At 45.0% G+C, this 19,549-nt stretch overlaps 1 protein-coding gene across 4 annotated transcripts in view; it reads right to left on the bottom strand.

Annotated features, from left to right (window-relative positions):
• LOC135216410 (nucleotide exchange factor SIL1-like) overlaps positions 1-19,549 on the bottom strand; it is a 131,872-nt gene that overhangs the window by 16,398 nt on the left and 95,925 nt on the right. For all 4 annotated transcript variants that reach the window (XM_064251700.1, XM_064251703.1, XM_064251699.1 and 1 more), the window contains 2 exons: positions 17,949-18,121; positions 17,475-17,627 (listed from right to left, as the gene is read on the bottom strand). In XM_064251700.1, the coding sequence (XP_064107770.1) occupies positions 17,475-17,627; positions 17,949-18,121 (326 nt within the window). The remainder of the gene's footprint in view (positions 1-17,474; positions 17,628-17,948; positions 18,122-19,549) is intronic.

The raw sequence follows: 19,549 nt of genomic DNA, 5'->3' as shown, positions 1-19,549 counted from the left end.
AACGATAAGTGCCAAAATTTCAACCTTCGGTCAACTTTGACTCTACCGAAATGGTTGAAAAACGCAATTGTAAGCTAAAACTCTTACATTCTATACTCGGTTTTTTTCCATCTGTCCACCAGCGTGTAGTGTTTGCGTATGGTAACATTGCGTCCCAGGCTTTTATATCTGTGTTAGATAGTTACATTCAGCTTACAATCAACAATAAAAATAACCCTATTTCGAATACTAACGGTGTAATTCGCATACAGTAAATTATTGAAACACTTTTCAATTGCAAATGTACGCCCAGATATCCTTTTATTTACCTAAAACTTACACATAGCGTAACTATCTAAAGCCCGGGATGCAGTGTTACCATACGCAAACACCACAGGCGGGTGGACAGATGAAAAAAAACAGAGTATAGTAATATTCAATCATTTACCTTTATTTTGCAACAAATTGGAAGTCTCTAGCAGAATATTTCAATTTATGGTGAATTTATGAAAAAAAAAAAATTTCCTTACGTCCAAGCGGTAACTCTTCTGAAAAAAAATCAGAAATTTTTTCATCCAATTGTCGTAATGTTTGCACCATTTTAAATTAGCCGTTACATAAAGTTTTATATTTGTAAATTTGCGCAATTTCATGTAGAATACAACAAAAAATTGAAGGTTGTAGCTTTTCTCATTTTCGAAATATTTGCATATAAATCATGATAAATAGAAAAAAAACCACGTTCGGTCAACTTTGACTCTACCAAAATAGTAGTCGAAAAACGCAATTGTAAGCTAAAACTCTTCCAGTCTAGTAATATACAGTCATTTATCTTAATTTTGAAACAAATTTGAAGTCTCTAGCACAATATTTAGATTTATGGAGAATTTAAACAAAACACTTTCCTTCCCTCAGCGCGCGGCTTCTCCGCCGCAAATCTCCAAAATGCGTACGTTGCATTCTCGTAATATTTGCTCCGTTTCATATTGGGTGTTTCATAGAGTTTTATATATGAAAATGTGCACAATTTCATGTAGAATACAAAAAAAATAATTGAAGGTTGTAGCTTTTCTCATTTGCGGAATATTTGCATATAAAAAAATATTTTAAAAATTTGACATTCGGTAGACTTTAACTTGTCCGAAATGGTCGAAAACTGCAATTGTAAGCTAAAACTCTTACAGTGTAGTAATATTCAATCATTCATCTTCATTTTGAATCAAATTGGAAGTCTCTAGAACAATATTTAGATATATGGTGAATTTTTGAAAAAAACATTTTTTTATGTCCGCGCGTTACGAATTCATGCATCATTTTGTGATAATATTTTCTCTGTGTTGCTTTGATCGTTTTACAATGTGTTATATACCAAAATGATTGCAATTTAGTGTACAATACAATGAAAAAAATTAACTCATTAGCTTTAACCGTTTTGCTCACAGAGCGATTTGAATACAATTATATATGAAATTTTCATTTTGCGCTATCATATATCACATTATTTATATATGATAATGATATTTTTTTCATTTCTAATGGTTGCATACTAAACTTCAGGCAATGACAAAAAAAGGAGCCAAAAATGAATTCTTAATCTTGAAAACTAAGCGCGCTGTGATTTGTTGAAAAAAATATTTTTTCCGCTTTGGCGCTCACTCCGAGAACCCCCCGGCATACGGGAGACAATTTTTATTATACCCCTTTGGCATTAAAGGGTTAATTGACCTGCTCAGCCTGCATCTTGCTTCGAATTCCGCCTTGACCATGGGGTTCGGAATTCTAGGCAAACGTTCACTGAATTGTGTGGAGGCACACTCCGGGTCGAGTTTGCCCACCGTGAATGTTGCCGGAGCCTCAGCCCAACATTCTAGGTCTCCGGGGAAGAGCAAGGAGGTAGCCTCCGTCTCTTTTAGCTGGGGCATAGGCTTTTCCTTCATTCCGACTTGCAGTGTCAATTCTGCAATCTTTGACGTGCAAGGAGTCGGAACGTCATTCGGCGCTACAAACATGGTATAGCAACCTTTGTGGGGTGTCAACTTGGTGTTGACACATTCCCAATCCGTGAGGGTGCGGACCCATGCAGACTGAGCCTGGTCCCTAGGGTAGATAACTGTATATTTCGGGACTTTGTCTACCCTGACCCGCGCTTCCTCAGCTAGTCTAGCGTAGCCCCGGAAGGGGAATTGTAGGCCCTGCAGGAAGAACTCATAGTCTTCCACGGGTCGGGTTCTGCAACCTTCAATTGTAAGCTTGCCCTCTGAGAACAGGGCATGCAGAGCCAACCGCCACGGGTTGCTCTTCTTGAATGGCGGAAGCTTGGATGCATCCGGCACCGCAAAGGACTGTGATGTGTTTCCGGATTGGAGGAATCCGGTCACCAATTCCTCCTGGCCTATAACCTCTGGGTCAGAGACATGATGGAATGGCCCGATGTCTCTAGACCTGAGGCGAGTTGAGTGGACATCGATTCGAGTCTCGAGTCCACTACCTTGCTCATCTTCCGCATGAGAAGATTAGCGAAAGCCTCTTGGTCGAAGCCAGACTCCGCCGGTCTGGCTTTGGAAGATTTAGCTCTCGACCCCTTGGATGGGGGAGTAGCTTTAGTTGAGGAAGTCGATGGCTTGGAAGCCGATGACGACCTGGCGGAGGCTGCCGGGGAAGGCTTGGTTGGTTTACCCGCCTTCGGCAGGGATCTTGTCTTCAAGGTTTTGACCTTGGGGATTACTGAGCCCGACCTATTCCAAGTGGGGGTGGACTTCACAGGGAAGCCCTGAAAGGAAGGAGAAGGAGGAGTTGCACTGAAAGGGAGACTACCTGCCTCACTTACCTCCCTACCTGCCTCCTGTTCCTCGGTGGCCATAGGCTCTCGGTGCAGGCTGATGGCTGCCACCTCCTCTGTCACGGTATCACACAAGCCCTCTTGGTCCTCGGGAGGGGGGAAGGGGGTTTGGGTCTCCTGGCGGATACGCTCGATGATGGGAGCCGCTACTGATGCCGGTACTGCTGCCGAAACTGGAGCGTTGGGGTAGAGGAGGGTGCACAGCTCCTCCGACAGCACGTAGGGTTGGCTGGCTGTCATGTTCCTGCCAAACCCCCCTACCCAGGCCTTAAGGGCCGACATCGAGGAGGTCTTGAGCGCCAAATCAACCTGTAAGAAATAACCAAATTAGGTTCCCCATTGTCGGGAAATTTTCCCCAACCTAAATGTGTAACAGAAAATTCAGAGTAACAATGAGGCAAGTATGCTACCTACAGACTCATCTGTTATGATCTTAACTAGATCGTAACACACCACACAGGCTTCCAGGTGCCAGACCACACGTCCCTCCAAGTGGATGGCGCAGTCGGCATGAGACCGGCAGACCTCAATCCCATATGGCCTGTACAGAACGGCCAGACAACCCGATTCCTGGCATCGGACCATCTGTAAGTTGAAAAGATAAATGAGTATCATCAGATAATACTGCCGGAGTTAGTTCCGGCGGTATGAGTACACTTCAACTAAAAACTTAACCAGCTAAAGGCAATATAGAGTATAATTTTCAATTTACTTGTTATCAAAAAAGCTCTGGATGTCTCTGCCTGCTCTGGAATCCATACTAGGGATCGTCAAAGCTACAACAAGCGGAGAGGGCCTGATACGAGCAGAACAGGGGAATAAGGCAAAACCTAAGCCTGAGTCTGATTGCACCGGAGTAGAGTAGCGAAACCTGACTAATAGTAGGCGCGTTCTCTGAGCCCAGTTCCGCCCCCACCGGAGTGGGGAGCAGTGACAGCATAGAAGATGGAAAAACAGAGCAGCGGGAACAACGGTATGTAAAACTCCGGTGTATACCTTCTGGCGCGCGTGATGGTAGACCACACTTCGCCGGAATAATACAGGCCCGGAGACATACCAACAGAGACTGAATAAAACAATTTCTTAACATTAACCTTTGAATGCCTCCGCCTACTCCGGAATCCATAATCTCGTTATCACAATAGCTAAAACTGTGGGATTGGGCAGATACAAGCAGAACAGGGAAAATAGGTAAAACCTAGGCCTGAGTCTGATCGCACCGGAGAAGAGAAGCAGTTCCAAGTAATTAGAAACGCAGCTCTAAGCCCAGTTCCGCCCCACTGGAGTGGGGAAGCAGCGATAACATAGAGGAGTATGGAAAACAGAGCGGCGGAACAGCGATATTTACAATCCGGCATATAGCCTACTGTCGGGTGTGATGGTAGACCCCACCTCGCCAGGGGACACATAGACCTGGAGACATACCAATAGAGATTACGTAATCTACTAATCACCCAATCTCCTCCGACTAATCCCCTGGATTAAGCTCTACGCTCTAGCTGTCGTTCATCGGTAGGATTACTGGGGCAGCGAGCTAACTAGGCAGCGCCGGAACGAGTCCGGGACAGGGGTGGGGGGTGGGGGGGGGGGGGGGGGTGGGGGGGGGGGGGGGGGGGGGGGGGGGGGGGTGAGGAGTGTCTGGAGGAGAGTGGACAAGTCGTGATCGCCTGGCCACAGCAACCGATTGGTGACAAACCACCTCTCGGGAGCCGTAAACTAGCCTACCACTAAAGGGGCAGAAGACGGTAGGCCAACTGACACCCTAAAGGGGGCAATGGCCCAGGCTACACTTAACAAAACAATACGTAAAACTATTGATGAGGAATTACTGGAAGAACTGCGAAAGGGAGAGGGGGGGGCAGGGGGTGAGGGATGCACCTCGCTAAGATCCCAGTCTAACCCTCCGAGATCGGTACGGATCCGGTCAGGTAGGCTAGTATGGCTCCAAAAGGACGTCATGAAGAGGACGGATAACCTAACTCAACCCTCCAAAATCGAATCATCCGATCTGGTCAGGTACAATAGGTCTAGGCCCTACAAGCATGACAAGAGAGACTCTGTCCTAGACCACCTTCCAAGCAAACATATCTGCCTGGTCGGGTGGCGGTAAAAGGGGCCACAATGGTGGAGGGATATACAAGATCGCCTGGCCTACCTTCCAAAACCTAGCCTAGGTCTGGTTGGGTAGGCCAGGGAAGGACATCACGAAAACTTCCAACCTCATCAAGAAAACAACATTTGAATAGTTTATCACAAAGTGCATATAATCATGTGTAACACTGACTATAATCGAAAACTACACTAGAAATATACATGCATGAGTACCACGAGAGAGAGAGAGGAATCTTCCTCTCCCAACAATGACTGGCGTACTGCTAGGCTAGCCAAGAAGCCAAAAACACAAAACATGCGCATAATGTATGAAGCATATAACCGTACGCACAAAGGGGAACCAACACGCTCCTGAGGGGCTGAGGATAAAAAAAAGGGTGCCCCAAAAGGCTAAAAACGAAAGATAATCATAAAGTGAAGGCCTCAGAATACGTCAGGAGTGAGATGGGCCCTAAAATAGGCAAAATACGTAAGGACAAAACTTGTAAAAATAAGGCTCCAAAAAACGACACGAGCGAGAATAATGAAAAGAATACGAAAATAGTAGCCCAAATAGTAAAGTGCTAAACGGTGGGCAAAATATATCACGAGATAAAAAACTGAGAAAATCACGCACGCTGCGAGTCATGCACCCAAAATGGCAGATCGAGAGAGGCGTCATACCAGGTTCATGAAAACAAAAGGACTTAAATAAAGGGCCAAAATTGAATGCATCATGCCCCCACGAGATTCAAAAATGATAAATGGAATACTCAACTTAGATGAAGAAGCTTGGGGCTCTAGAGAAGACATGCTTCGTCACAAAACACTTCCTGGGGACAGTGAAAAAACAGCTAAAACAGGAATGAGCTTTCGGGCAGATGTTGTAGTAGTAGCGTTGTAACGGCACCTATCTAGAGAGGGGTTTTGAGAGGAGACTTCTAATTGGCAGAATATCTGTGGTAGTGGCTTCCACTCGCCCTTGTCTATACCGACACCCTTAATGGGTGAGCGAGCTGGAGGTAGTAACTTCAGCATTCCATTTAGCTTTTTCTCTGGTATATTTACCTAGAAATGTGTGCTACAGGAACATTTCACCGGCCGACACAGGTCGAACCCAGAAATATATAGGGTGAAAATGGTTTTATTACGTTTACGCTTCGTCGCCGAACGCAAACAACAATACGATAATCTATGACAATTATAGTTTGTATGACTGCAGTGTTCAGAGAAGTTGATTACGTTATACCAAAACAATAATGAATTTCGAATTGAAAATTAATGTTTTCCTAAATGTTATACTACTGTAATTACACTACTACTATTAACATTTCTAAAAGGTTAAGAATGACAAAGGTGCTGTGAAGTGTAACTCAATGTTTACATTTCTGCAGGCTGCTCAACTACAGGTTGATGTCAAGGATGTGGAATTATTCCATGAATAGGCTATATATTATGAAGATAGGCCAATAATATATAAGGTGAGAATGGTTTTATTACCTTTATTGTCAGTTAATATCATAATGCGAATCTGTTCATGCATTTACTGATTATCGGAACCGGACGAGGCTTAGCCTACCATGGACAAGCCCGCGATGCTGCGATTCATACCAGCAATATAGACTGAGAAGTGGTCCAAGGAAAAACCTGTGATTAACTGAATCCGTGATTGCTGATCCGCGACTAAGCAAGGCACCACTGTAGTATATTTGTAGGTTCCTGTACATCGACCTCCAGCCTAAATTCTCTTCCATTCAAGGAACAAGAATAAGGACTGGAAGCAGACTTCCTTCATCCGAGGAGTAAACTCCACCAAATTCCTCTTATTTCCTTGTTTCATTCTGGTATAACCAAGAAGTAAGGGAAAAAAAAAAGAGAGGAGGATTGACTTATGCCCGATTTATCCCAGGGGTGACCGCGTACTGAGGCGATGGACCGTCAGGTCCATCCAGGCCAAGCCCCTCCCGAGATATTCTTCCTTCAGCAGCAGTACTTCCTTCGAACGCTAAAAATTCCAGAACTTTCCAGGAAACAAATATCTTTAAATACATTCTTATATGTCACCTTGGGTTAGTATGACATAACTAATATTGTTTTTAAAAAACCAGATTATGATGTTGGCTATTTCAAGCAGAACCTCATTTACTTGTGCAGTGGGGCCTCGCTTAGTCGCGGATCAGCAATCACGGATTCAGTTAATCACGGGTTTTTCCTTGGACCACTTCTCAGTCTATATCGCTGGTATGAATCGCAGCATCGCGGGCTTGTCGTGGTAGGCTAAGCCTCATCCGGTTCCGATAACCAGCAAATGCATGAACAGATTCACATTATGATATTAACTGACAATAAAGGTAATAAAACCATTCTCACCTTATACATTATTGGCATATCTTCATAATATATAGCCTATTAATGGAATAATTCCACATCATTGACATCAACTTGTAGTTGAGCGGTCAGCAGAAATGTAAACATTGAGTTACACTTAACAGCACCTTTGTCATTCTTAACCTTTTAGAAATGTTAATAGTAGTACTGTAATTACGGTAGTAATAACATTTAGGAAAACATTAATTTTCAGTTCGAACTTCATTATTGTTTTGGCATAACATAATCAACTTCTCTGAACACTGCAGTCATACAAACGATAATTGTCATAGATTATCGTATTGTTGTTTGCGATCGGCAACGAAGTGTAAACGTAATAAAACCATTTTTACCTTATATATTATTGTCATATATTAATATTAAAATCCATATCTTATATATTATTGGCATGTCTTCATAATAAAAAGCCTCTTCAAGGAATAATTCCTTAGGGAATGCATTTTTCAGAAGACAAAAATACACTTTACATGTTTACAGCATGCAATGATTACTTTATTTTAATGTGATTACATTAATATTACAGTATGGTACTCTAAGCAGTACAGTAACTATTTTTTTATCATAAATGTATATTAATTCACGAAAAAAATACATATGACCACCGTACATAGTACTATTTTTACATCATGTGATAGTGGTTACACCGTTCTACAAACTACCGATGTATTTTTACGTAAGTATCCTCTAAATTCTGTCATAAATCACTTCACTTACTTTTTTTGTGGAGCCCAAATACTACGTATATCTCGGAAAATTAACGAAATCGCAAATTTTATAATAATGCAAGATTAACTAATTACTGTGTTTTCTTCTTTTCATGACTAAATGCATTTTTAGGATACACTCATTTACAAATTTTCAAATACTATGAATGTAAATAGCAAAATCTCTCTCTCTCTCTCTCTCTCTCTCTCTCTCTCTCTCTCTCTCTCTTCTCTCTCTCTCTCTCTCTCTCTCTCATCACTTACAGAAAAAAAACTATAATACTGATCTATTATTATCGTAATAAAAGAACAAAATGGTCCCCGACATTTGTAGGTACATGTGTTGCCATATTTTTATTCTTTCTGTGATTTACGAAACTGTGCTTCAATATGACAATTTGTCGAAAATTGCATTTTTCCTAACTATACAAACCTGAGGTCCTTTAACAATAGGAAGTAGCTAGCGGCAGCTGGAACGGTCGTAAGCTTCGAACAAGGGGAGAACGGTAGTTAACTGCTTGTCCGACAGTCGCGCGCCGCGCGAGGTAAACAAATCACTTTTGCTTTTGGCCCATGCAAAATACGCAGAGTGAGGGGTGGCATGAGGAGGGACTATATGTAAAGGACCTCAGGTTTGTATAGTTAGGAAAAATGCAATTTTTCGACAAATTGTAATTTGTTCCATACGTAATACAAACCATCGGTCCTTTAACAATAGGAAGACTCACTTCTTGGTGGGAGGAATCTGAGTCTTTTGATGAACAGACTGGTGTTCGTCCATCCCTGGAATGCCTCCCTGGTCGTAAGAGCGAGGGAGGGATCCAAGCCTCTGTCCGATTGATCGGGGTGTGCACCGCAGGATCAATGGTCAGACCTCTGGGCCGAGTACTAAGAGAGAGGCAAGCGTATCTCTTCGTACCAGCAAGCAAGAACTTGTTCCTGTTTGCAAGAGGCAACATAAAGTATGGGTTGTCTCAAGCTGGCATCCACTTCCTCCCCCTTGTTGGAGGAAGTGGTGGATATACGCTCCTATCCCTAGTGAAAGGGATAGGATGGGGCTCTGTTGAGTAGCTCACCTGCATCTTGTCCTTATCCAGCAGGGTGACGACCGTGTTCCTCTAACCACAGGTAGAGGGGAAGAGAATGAGGAGCCAGTCACACTCTCATTCACTCATCCATTCTTACGGTCACACCAGGACTCGATGCTGTTCAGCCTGCGAGGGTCTGGGTTCGCTACACAACGTGTTGAGCAGCCACCACGGGTCCCAAGGAAAAAGATCCAAGGACCTGTGGGCAATATCCCGAAGGTAGAAGAAGGAAGGGCATGTGGTCTGGTTGGACCAGACCCCCTGCCTTCAGTACCTGCGCCACGGAGAAGTTCTTGCGGACAAGGCAGCATCTCCTTCGCATCGAAGGCGGTGAAGTCCATTAGGGAGGGGATTGTGAACGACTCGAACCAATCGTCAGGGACGAAGGGTTCTGAGTCTTCGCTACGAAGTTCGGTACGAAATCGAGCGTCACGGATCCCCATCCCCTGGATGCTTGACTTCGCAGGAGAAGTCATGCAGTTCCTCAGAGGAAAAGAAGGAAATAGTCGCATGACCTATCCCTCTTCTCTACTTACTTCGGATGTCCAGTACCCATACTGGTCTGTCCGTTTGCCACGAAGTCTCTCGCATCCTCCTATCCCCATGCAGCGAAGTTCTCGGTAGTGGATAGGACACCGACACTCCATGGTGGGTGTCAATGGTATGGGTACTGTGACAAGCTATTAAAACGAAGTAATGATTGCTGTGTAACAACCGAACTAAGTCAACAGCGTAGTTCGTAACTGACTCGGTCCGCTCTGACAGCTGCCGACTAACTGCGTTCGGTAGGAGGCAAGTTGTCAAAGCATCCGAGTAGTCACGTGACCTTCGCCTTTAAAGGTTATGCCGAGAGACCAAACAAATAATGTATTTGTTTGTCACCAATGCCGGACAGCGAGGTGATGATTCTCTTAAGGCATGTGCCCAACAGGCGAAAGTCAATTGCCTTCTAGAGACAGGTCCTGAAGGTAAAACATCTCATGGTTGTTGAATCTCAGCTAAGGAGAAACAACACTATGTACCGTTGAAGACGAAGGTAGACTATTGAATGCAACCTACGTCTTCACAGATGAATCGAGAGAAGGATTCTCAAGATTCATAACCTGTGCTTACAAATGACTGAAAACGCTAACCGCTATTTCATTGCTGTCCGGTGAGAAGTCGTAGTTGCAATGAAAGCGGGGCGTTCTTCAGTAATGAAAACACAGGGGAAAGCCGCCTAAGAACTGCTTCTCATGGGCTGAACATTTGGAAGTAGAGCTGTCAGGTCGGAGAGTAGGCGATGTCTTCTGACACATCTCGTAATTCGGGTTGAACAATGAACAATTGTACACCTACGAATACGAGATATTTTGAAGACAAACTCAGATGTCTGCAAAATCATTCGCATTATCGCAGTGCGATGCAGCGGGAGACTTGTACAGACTTCTGTTACCGTGCGGTAAACAGAAAGATGAAAGAGTCCAAGAGATATCTCTGTTGAAAATTCTCGCAATGTCGAAGGCGATGGAATCTAGCGTCACAGCAGTAGAGGTCCTTCATTATTGCGAGAATCCCCATTAATCAGAGACCTAAGTCCATGATTGTTGGGCAGAGATACGGTTCGGTAGTCAATCAAACCAGGGGAGAGAGGAAACATAATGACCGTGCATCTCGGAGGCCCAGCTGATACTAAGCTGCTGTCAGGCAGTTCAATACGCAGTAGTTGAGCCTGAGCTCTCGCCGACTCGTCATCCTGAGTTGCCATGTAATCCATTATTCCACGAAGGAATGCGTTCGGCTAGAACTACCGAGCATAAAAGATATGCTCGAGCAATTATATTTAGGCGAAACGAATTTCGGTAAATATAAAAGTTGAAATGGTGTTGTCGTGACAAAACCATAAGTATATAAAATTGAAACTGAAAACTCCTGGGAGGTTGCAGACAACCCCGAGTTGCAGTTCAATTAGAATACTTCTCTTCTAAGTCGCAATCCGTAGATAAAACTAGGATATGCGCCTACCCCTCGGACAATTCAACTGCTTAGTAGAATCATGTCGCGAGGTTAATATACGTAGTATATTTGTAGGATTCTGAACAACGATCTCCATCCTAAATTCTTTCCTTCAAGAAAACAAAATAGGATATTTGGAGAAGCGAACAAAACCACCTTCGATCTCTATCACAAGAGAGTGAAGGAGAAGTCTTCCTCGAAGGAAGCTTCAATGGTGAACAGAAATACTACTAAGACGATAGTTCAAGCCAAACTGGATATTCCCGTCCGATCTTCTCTATTCCAGGTTTGGTCGGCCACTGTGAGATAGTTTCTTTCAGCAGCAGTCTTCTTCCCAATGACTAGGAAAATTACCAGGAATTCGAGCATAGGCGAGGTTCACCGGATTATCGTGTATATCGGGGATTCTCGTCTCGCTCACGTTGGACCGTGGTCTCGCGTAAGTGTTTGGAGATCGTAAAAAACTCGAACACTGAATGCGCTAGAAATTCCGTCGAATTCTAAGCAGTCTGCGAAACCCCCCCCCCACCGAATTCGTCAAACGATATCGGCTGGTGGTCCTCTCGATTCCCGTAGAAATCGAGAATGGGGCAGGATTCCTCCTCAACGACCGGGGCTTACGTCAGGTAGGACCCGAAGGTCCCCCCGGTAGCGCAGTCCCGAACGTGGGATCCTACAGAGAAATCTCTGTAGGATCCCTCCCCTTTCCCTCGTAGCCGTAAGGAGAGAGGGAATGGGGGAGGAATTGGATACTCGCTCGCCTTCCCAGTGGAACTAGCGGTAGGAGAAGGGTAGGAGCAGCCATCGCCTTGCGGCGATGGCCTCTCAGTCTGGGAAAACGTATCGTCAGGAGAAAAACGTTTTCCCGCGGAGGGTTACGAACTCTCACTAGGTAAGGGTCTGCCGCCACTGTCGTCTGGGTGGGGCTGATCGACACTGACAGGAGAGAGCCGGTAACCGTCCTCCGGACTCATTCCAGTCCTCGTCGAGGTCGAAACCTCTCAGGAGACCGAAGGAGTAATTTAAATACGGTGTCCGAAGACACGTAGAAACGCCGCTGTCGCAGTAGAGGAGGTGGAAGTGCTTGATCGATCGGCCAGGAACTGAGAGAGCCTTCTTGTCCGGAGACGAGAGACTCTGGTTCGAGACAGAATCGCAAGCTCCGATCGCGGCAGACCCACCGTCGGTTTGGTTTCCCTCTCGGGCCCCAAAACGACTCGAGCAGAGACGTGGGCTCTGCTGGTGGGAGCGGCAATCCTTCCCGCCCAAGGTCATTATGCTGACGAATCAGCTAATGACTTCTGCAAATTCCTCTGTATCTCGGGAGTAACCGCGTCTTGCGTAGGGTAAGGACTGGTCCAGTCCCTCCAACAAGAAGCAGGATCCCGAGAATACTCCTCCTTCAGCAAGGAGGAACAGCGGCAGACCCCCCCTGACGGTCGCCTCCAGCTACTTGCGCGTATGTCCTGGTCGGTCCTAGAACCGTGCCTGGTCCATACGGCGTCATAGCGGGATCGCGAGCGGCGCACCTCTCGCGATCCCTCATAGGTACCTCGCTCCTCCCGGTGTAGCCCGAGGAGGTTGAGGTACAGGAGAGGCAGACCTGACGCTCCCCCTAGCTCGCTGGCAGGACCCAGCGTGCTTGGAGGGCTGCTGCTGATCGTCCACCCGCGGTGGCGATCGAGCAGCAGGCCTAGCTTTGCCGCTCGCCTGGGGCGAGAGGCTCGGCTAAGAACGTCGACGCTGATCTCTAGCGGTCAGGCGAGCTGTTGCTGGTTACCGTCTCCGCCCGGTCCCGATGGGAGCGGCGTCAGGTGACCTGCTAGCTCGCTGTCGCGGAGAGACCGGCGAGCGTCCTCTCGGCGCGTCGAGCCCGCTGGTACCAGCCGTGGCTGGTACCGGGGGGACGGGACCGGCCGCGGGGACCCCCCCTTCCTCGCCTCAACTCGTGGCTGGTCAGGCGACCCGTCACGTCAACCCGAAGCAGCCAGCTTGGTCGCTGCGAGAGCGTCCAGCTGGCCTGGCGAGAGGTTCCGTCTGCACGACACTCCTGCCAGTCTTCTGCTCCGCGCTTCGGTCTTGACGGCGAGCGAGCTCGGGTGTCAAGACTTTGGCTGGACGGTCTCCCCCGCGGGAGACCGTCCACTCGGTACTTCTCGCTAACGAGAAGCCGAGGCGGATCCTGGTTTAGCGGCAGAACCGCTAGAACCAGGCGAGGAGTGCCAGCCGAGCTGGTACTCCTCTGGTCCCCGTCTTCTTCTCCTTGCTTGGTAGAAGAAAAGACGGGCCCTGTTCCCGAGGGAGCAGGGGGACCAGCAGAAGAGCTCCCCGAATCGCCGGAGCGAGACGGGCCCTTAGAAGGTCCCGAAGGAGCCTTCTTAGGGGGGAAAACCCGGGTTACCAGCTGGTCGCTGCAAGAGCGGCCGCTGGCCTGGCAAGAGTCACCTGAGCGTCTCTCACCAGCCTTCTGCTCCGTGCGCGTCTTGGCGCCGAGCGAACTCTGGCGCCGAAACTTGGCTGCACGGTCTCCCGAGGGAGAACGTACACTCGGGATCTCTCGCGAACGAGAGACCGAGCCGGAACCTGACGTAGCGGCATCGCCGCTAGCACCAGGCGAGGAAGTACCAGAGCTAACCGATACTCCTCTGGTCCCCGTCTATCTCTTCCTTACGGAAGGGGAGACGGGCCACGCTCCCGAAGGAGCAGGAGGACCAGCAGAAGGACCCCCCGTCCCACCGGGGTGGGACGGGCCCTTAGAAGTTCCCGAAGGAGACTTCTTAGGGGGGAAGGCAGCCTTCTTCTTCTTCTTCGGCTTATGGGCCTTAGAAGTCGAAGGGGAAGAGCAGCAGCAGACGATGAAGACGAAGATGACAGCTTCCTCTTCTCCTCTTCCTCGTCAGCTCACGCAGGACAGAGTCGTCAGGTCCTCCATCCAGGCCGGAGCCGGGGCTATTGCCGAAGCAACACGGCCCGACTGCACCTGTCCGGAAGGACCTGGGACTGGGGAAGACACACCGTGGGCAGGACCAGCATGGACAGGCTCAGGAACCAGGAGCGACAGGAACAGCAACCAGCTCAGGAGCGGCAGGAACAGCGGCAGCGGTAGACCCAGAAGGGACAGCCAAGCCAACAGCGGGAATCACATCAGCGGCAGGTACGGCAGGCCCAGCGATCGCCTCGTAGAATCATCGGCAGCCAGCGGAACCTGGGTCCTGGCGGCCGGTCCAGGGGCGAGCTGCTGGAACAGCGGAAGTCTGGGGCAGGCAACACAAAGAAAACAGGCGGCGGCGGCAACCCCACCTCGGTACGGCGGCGGCCCTAGTAGCGGCAGACGGCGTCATCGACACAGCATGGGGAGTGTAGACCAGGGGGGGGGGGGGAGCAGCATAAGCGGCCGTGGTAGTAGTGGAGACCGCCCCAGACCTCGCTAGACGCTGCAGCAGCCCGTGGATGCTAGGCACGCCCGTGCCGCCGCGGTGGTCCATACCTGTCCAAGGTCGTCTCCCACGGATGTAGCACCTGCGGTAACATAGATAGATTAGTAAGAGGGGTTCCCTCACGCACGGGGGGAAGACATGCCCCATCCCGAACGCAAGGAAGACCCCAAATACAAAATACAACGAAGAAGCTGAGGGGCGGGGGGCAGGAAGGAGGACGAAGAATCGGATACCAAGGAGTCGCGGGAGAGCTTTCCGACGACTTCCCTGGCAGACCTTTCGCTTCCCCTACCCCCGCACAGCAGTGAAAAGTAATATGCAAATGAAACAGAATACTGCCCTTGCGATTCACTTCATAGAACTTAAAGGAAAAGATCAATTCCCGGGTAAGAACGGAAACTTGATCCAATAATATGATGCTATCATAAAATATATATGAAAATGAAACCGAATACTGCACTTGCGATTTCACTTTCACATAAAAAAAACGTAAGGATCAATTCCCGGGTAAGAACGAAAATTGATCCAAATTAAATTTCATGCAAATAAATAAATGAAAATGAAAAGAATTTTGCAATTGCGAATCCACTTTCATTGCATTCTATTATACAAAATTAAAAGGCTCGTGCCGAGCGCAATCACACTCTCGGTAACGAACGCACAGGGCAAAAATATAATGAAAAGAGTACTTACATTTTTCAATTACACACTTTCGCAAATACATGACTCGGCGCGAGCGCGCCCGCCCTCGGCACCGAGACATAATTCAAGGGTTCAATTCATGAAAAGAGAGGAAATCGCCGCATCTACGGCGATAATTCCATGTTGGTTCATAATTAAGTAATGAAAATGAAAACAGTGTACTTACAGTTTCATTTTCAAGTCAAACAAACCATTAGTAGAAAACACAATATAAACAAAGCATACGACGATGAAGCGGGCAGAGAGCGATGACGAACACGTCCTTCACACCCGCGGCCGAAAGCAAAAGTGATTTGTTTACCTCCCAGTCGCGCGGCGCGCGACTGTCGGACAAGCAGTTAACTACCGTTCTCCCCTTGTTCGAAGCTTACGACCGTTCCAGCTGCCGCTAGCTACTTCCTATTGTTAAAGGACCGATGGTTTGTATTACGTATCGGAACAAACAACTTTTATAGTTGACTCAATGACTATCACATTACATTATAACAGTAAACAAGAGAATATCTTATCACTATCCATGTTTCATTTCTTATCACCATAAAAATATTTAAAATACAAATTTCATTATGTTATTCTCGAGCTAAGCTCTTGTCCGAAGCTGCTCTCTCAAGCTATTCAACAGTTACTCTCATCCCAAGCTGCTCTCTCTCTCTCTCTCTCTCTCTCTCTCTCTCTCTCTCTCTCTCTCTCTCTCTCTCTCTCTCTCTCTCTCTCTCTCTCTCTCTCTCTCAATGAAATATGAATTACTGTATCATAATATCATAAACTATTATGTACAAATTAAAAATAATAATAATTCCATTAATAAATTCATTTCTTTTAGCAACTAAATTGTTTTCCAAAATAATTCTTTCAGTAATAAACGTCCATCAGCTGATTCTAAACGTAAACAAAAGACAAAAATAGATTTTTATTGCTGTATTTTGCTGTTTATACATTAATATCATAGTTGAGTTCTGTAATCTTTACAGTAAATCATGTTTTTTATAATAAATATGTTCATTCACAAAATAGATATACTGTACTATGTACTTTTAGTTTGGTGCAGCAGCCAAATCATGAAAATGGAAAGGAATTGTTAGGTAATATATACTTTTGTTTGCTGATCTGATGAAGGGGAAATTGAAGATAGGAAAGAATAACTTTGAAACTGTCTTGAATTTAGTTTAAGGTGATAGTTAAAGACATATTTGGTGCTTGAACTAAAGTAGGCAGTTATAAACATTGAAATAGTGGTCTTGGGTGGGTTAATTATTAAAGGATGCAGTTTAACGCAATTTTTAGGGGGGGTACCAGGATAACACGGGTATTTACTTATCACGGGGGGTTCTGGGCCCTATCCCCCGCGATTATTGAGGCCCTACTGTATTCAAAACTAATTTACCTCAAAGAACTTCCTTCATCCATGCACATCAACCTGCAATTTTCCTTTTGCTTTTTTTAGAATATCCAAAGAATGAATATAGTATCACTGAAATAATTGCTCATTCTTCTATGATGTGGCAACCAAGAAAGGAAAACACTGTTTCAGACAGATGGAGTTTCCTTCAGTCTTTTATCACTGTTATTCAACTTTTTATCTTTAGTCTGATTTAACTGTATACACAATAACTTAAGTTTTAATGCAATGATCCTGACCAGAAAATGATCCAAACATACTTTGGATTAACTAAATGACTCATTCTGTTCTATTAAATCACACTAACATTTTGTGTATGCCCCATTGGTATTCTCTCATTTAAAAACAATATCTCTCTAACAACTTGAACATAATGATTAGAAAGAACAGCCTACAAATGAGGATGAAAGGTGACCAAGTTATGTTTCATATTTGTCTCAAATAGAAAGGTTACTTATTGAGGAATCAACTTGTAGCAGATAATTTCCAAACACTGGCCCATTCAACAAAATATCAAAATTCGCGGACTCGCATATTCTTGGATTTCTCTCTGGAACATATCAACCCATTATGTGCGGGAAATTTGCCTATTCACGGTATTTTTCTATAAGAAATATCAACAAATTTCTTATTTTTTCATCAATTTCATCATAAAATGCACTTGTGATAAAAATATAAAAAAAGGTATAAAAACTTTTAGTAGGTTTTTCTTGAGTTTTACCTAACAAAATAGGCCATTATAATAATTTTTCTGGGGGTTCCAACTATTTGCAGGGGGGGGGGGGGGGGGGGTGGTACACATCCCCCATGAATACAGGGGAACCACTGTAACATTGTTTAAACTTCACATACCTTAAGTTGAAGAGGCAAGCTCTGCCAGTCTTTCCGGTCAAAAATTTTTCTCAAAACTTCTAATCCACCATGCTGCACAAGAGCTTGCTGGCCATATGGAAAGCCTCGTACAAGACATGAAAGTGCATAAATTGCTTTGCGAGAGACACCATCCTGTAAGTTATACACAATCATGTTAAAAATATCAGAGATAAAAGTATATAACTAAATACTAACGAATTTACTATTTCATCTCAATTCCTATCACAGGTATTCATATATGAACACTGATAATAATTCAAAAGTATGTATAAAATAAAAGTACATACTTATCTTTTATAAAACAGCTGTATTCATTTCTGCTCCACAAGTATAAAAAACAGCAATCAGTCTTCAAGCTACTGTATATATAATATAAATGTCAAATAAGGTTAGTGCCTGAGAACACAGACTTAATAAGAACAGTCCAGGCTCTCTACAAATAAAAATACAAACCTTAGGATCCTGGGTCACTGCTCTAATAAGTAACTGCAATAGACCAGCCTCTAAAGCTGCAATCTGGACTTTTGGATTGCCCTGTACAGCAGAACCTAGTAAGTGGAGAGCTCCTTGCTTGATAATACTGCTAGTTGAGTTAAGGGCTGGTTTTACGATAATCTCAATTCCTCCTGTAATCAATAAAAAATCAACTGCTTTTTCATCTACATTAAATACTAGATACAGAAGAACATAAAAAGATTGAGAGAAAGAAATATATAAATGAATAAAAAACTAAGAGTTTTGGATGAAGCATTACCTATCTAAGGTTTGTTGGAGTCTATCAATCAAAAAGCATGAAATGAAGATCACACATGATACTTGAAATAAATACTTTGGGGAATGTTGAAGAGGTATCAGAATGTAAACTGTACTGAGCTGTGTTAAATAAAATATGTGATGTTCTTTGGCTGAGAAAAGCATGAAATAGAAGTCATCATCAAGCAGAAAAGATATAGTACAGGCGGCCCACGGTTAACGGCGCAATTGCTTAGCGGCGAATCTGTTTTACAGCTGTCGTCAAAAATATTCATGAAAAAAATAAGGTATTTTAAGGTATTTTTACAGGACAATTTTCGGTTAACAGCAACACTAGTGCCATTATGTCTAACGAGTACATACATTTGTAGAAAAACCGTTCAGACCATAAAGGTTATGCAAATGATATTAAAATTGACAAATTTTCTAAGACAATTTGTATTCTTCATAGCTACAAACCTGAGGTCTTAACAATAGGATAATTTCTAGTGCCTAGCTGGATCCGGTTAAAAAGGAGATGAAAGCAAGGAATCTTGTGATATCTGGTAATGCATGCGTAGCTCGGGTTAGGAGTGGTCAAGGACGACGCCGCTACGTCAAGTCTTTTCCAACTCAGGATGACTTAACAAAAGAAGGGCAGCTGGAGGCGGGCAGTATAACGTTAAGACCTCAGGTTTGTAGCTATGAAAAATACAAATTGTCTTAGAATAGGATAGACTCATACTTGGAGGGAGGTATAAGACATCCTAGACCAGCTGGGGGCCTACCCACCAATCCAGCTCTCAAAAGAATGGTTCTTGGAGAGGGACTGAAGCCCATTGAGAAGCAAGATAAATTGATATCTAACCACTCAGAACCTGAGTGACGAACAATGATCTATGGGATAACCATTGTATAGGGAACCAAAGAGAAACTTTGACTGTCCAATAACAAACCAAGACACCAGGGTTTGTATTACTCCCAAATCCTTTTTGCCAAGGAGTGGAGCATATGCTACCAAACAGCGGATAAGATATTTGTATATTGCACGACCACACTATCAGCATGACTACCTTACTCACCTGTATCTGACCAGTCCAGCAAATGACGTGTCTATTCCTTAAACTGCCCAAAGGAAGAAGGAAAGGTACAAGAGAAAGGAGACCAGCCAACTCACTCATTCTCTTATCTACACAATCCCCTAGAGTCAAACTCTTGGAAGCACCAGTGAGAGAGGCAGGCAAACACTCCTGCTGTACCAACTCCCTTCGACCTCTTGACAGGTGCCTTGAGATCCTTAAAGCGACGAATAGGCCTGATAG

The sequence above is a fragment of the Macrobrachium nipponense genome, chromosome 6 (assembly GCF_015104395.2).
Source record: "Macrobrachium nipponense isolate FS-2020 chromosome 6, ASM1510439v2, whole genome shotgun sequence".
NCBI classification, from domain to species: Eukaryota; Metazoa; Arthropoda; class Malacostraca; order Decapoda; family Palaemonidae; genus Macrobrachium; species Macrobrachium nipponense.
Note: the sequence above shows the minus strand (reverse complement) of the source record. Positions and strands in the feature narration are given on the sequence as shown.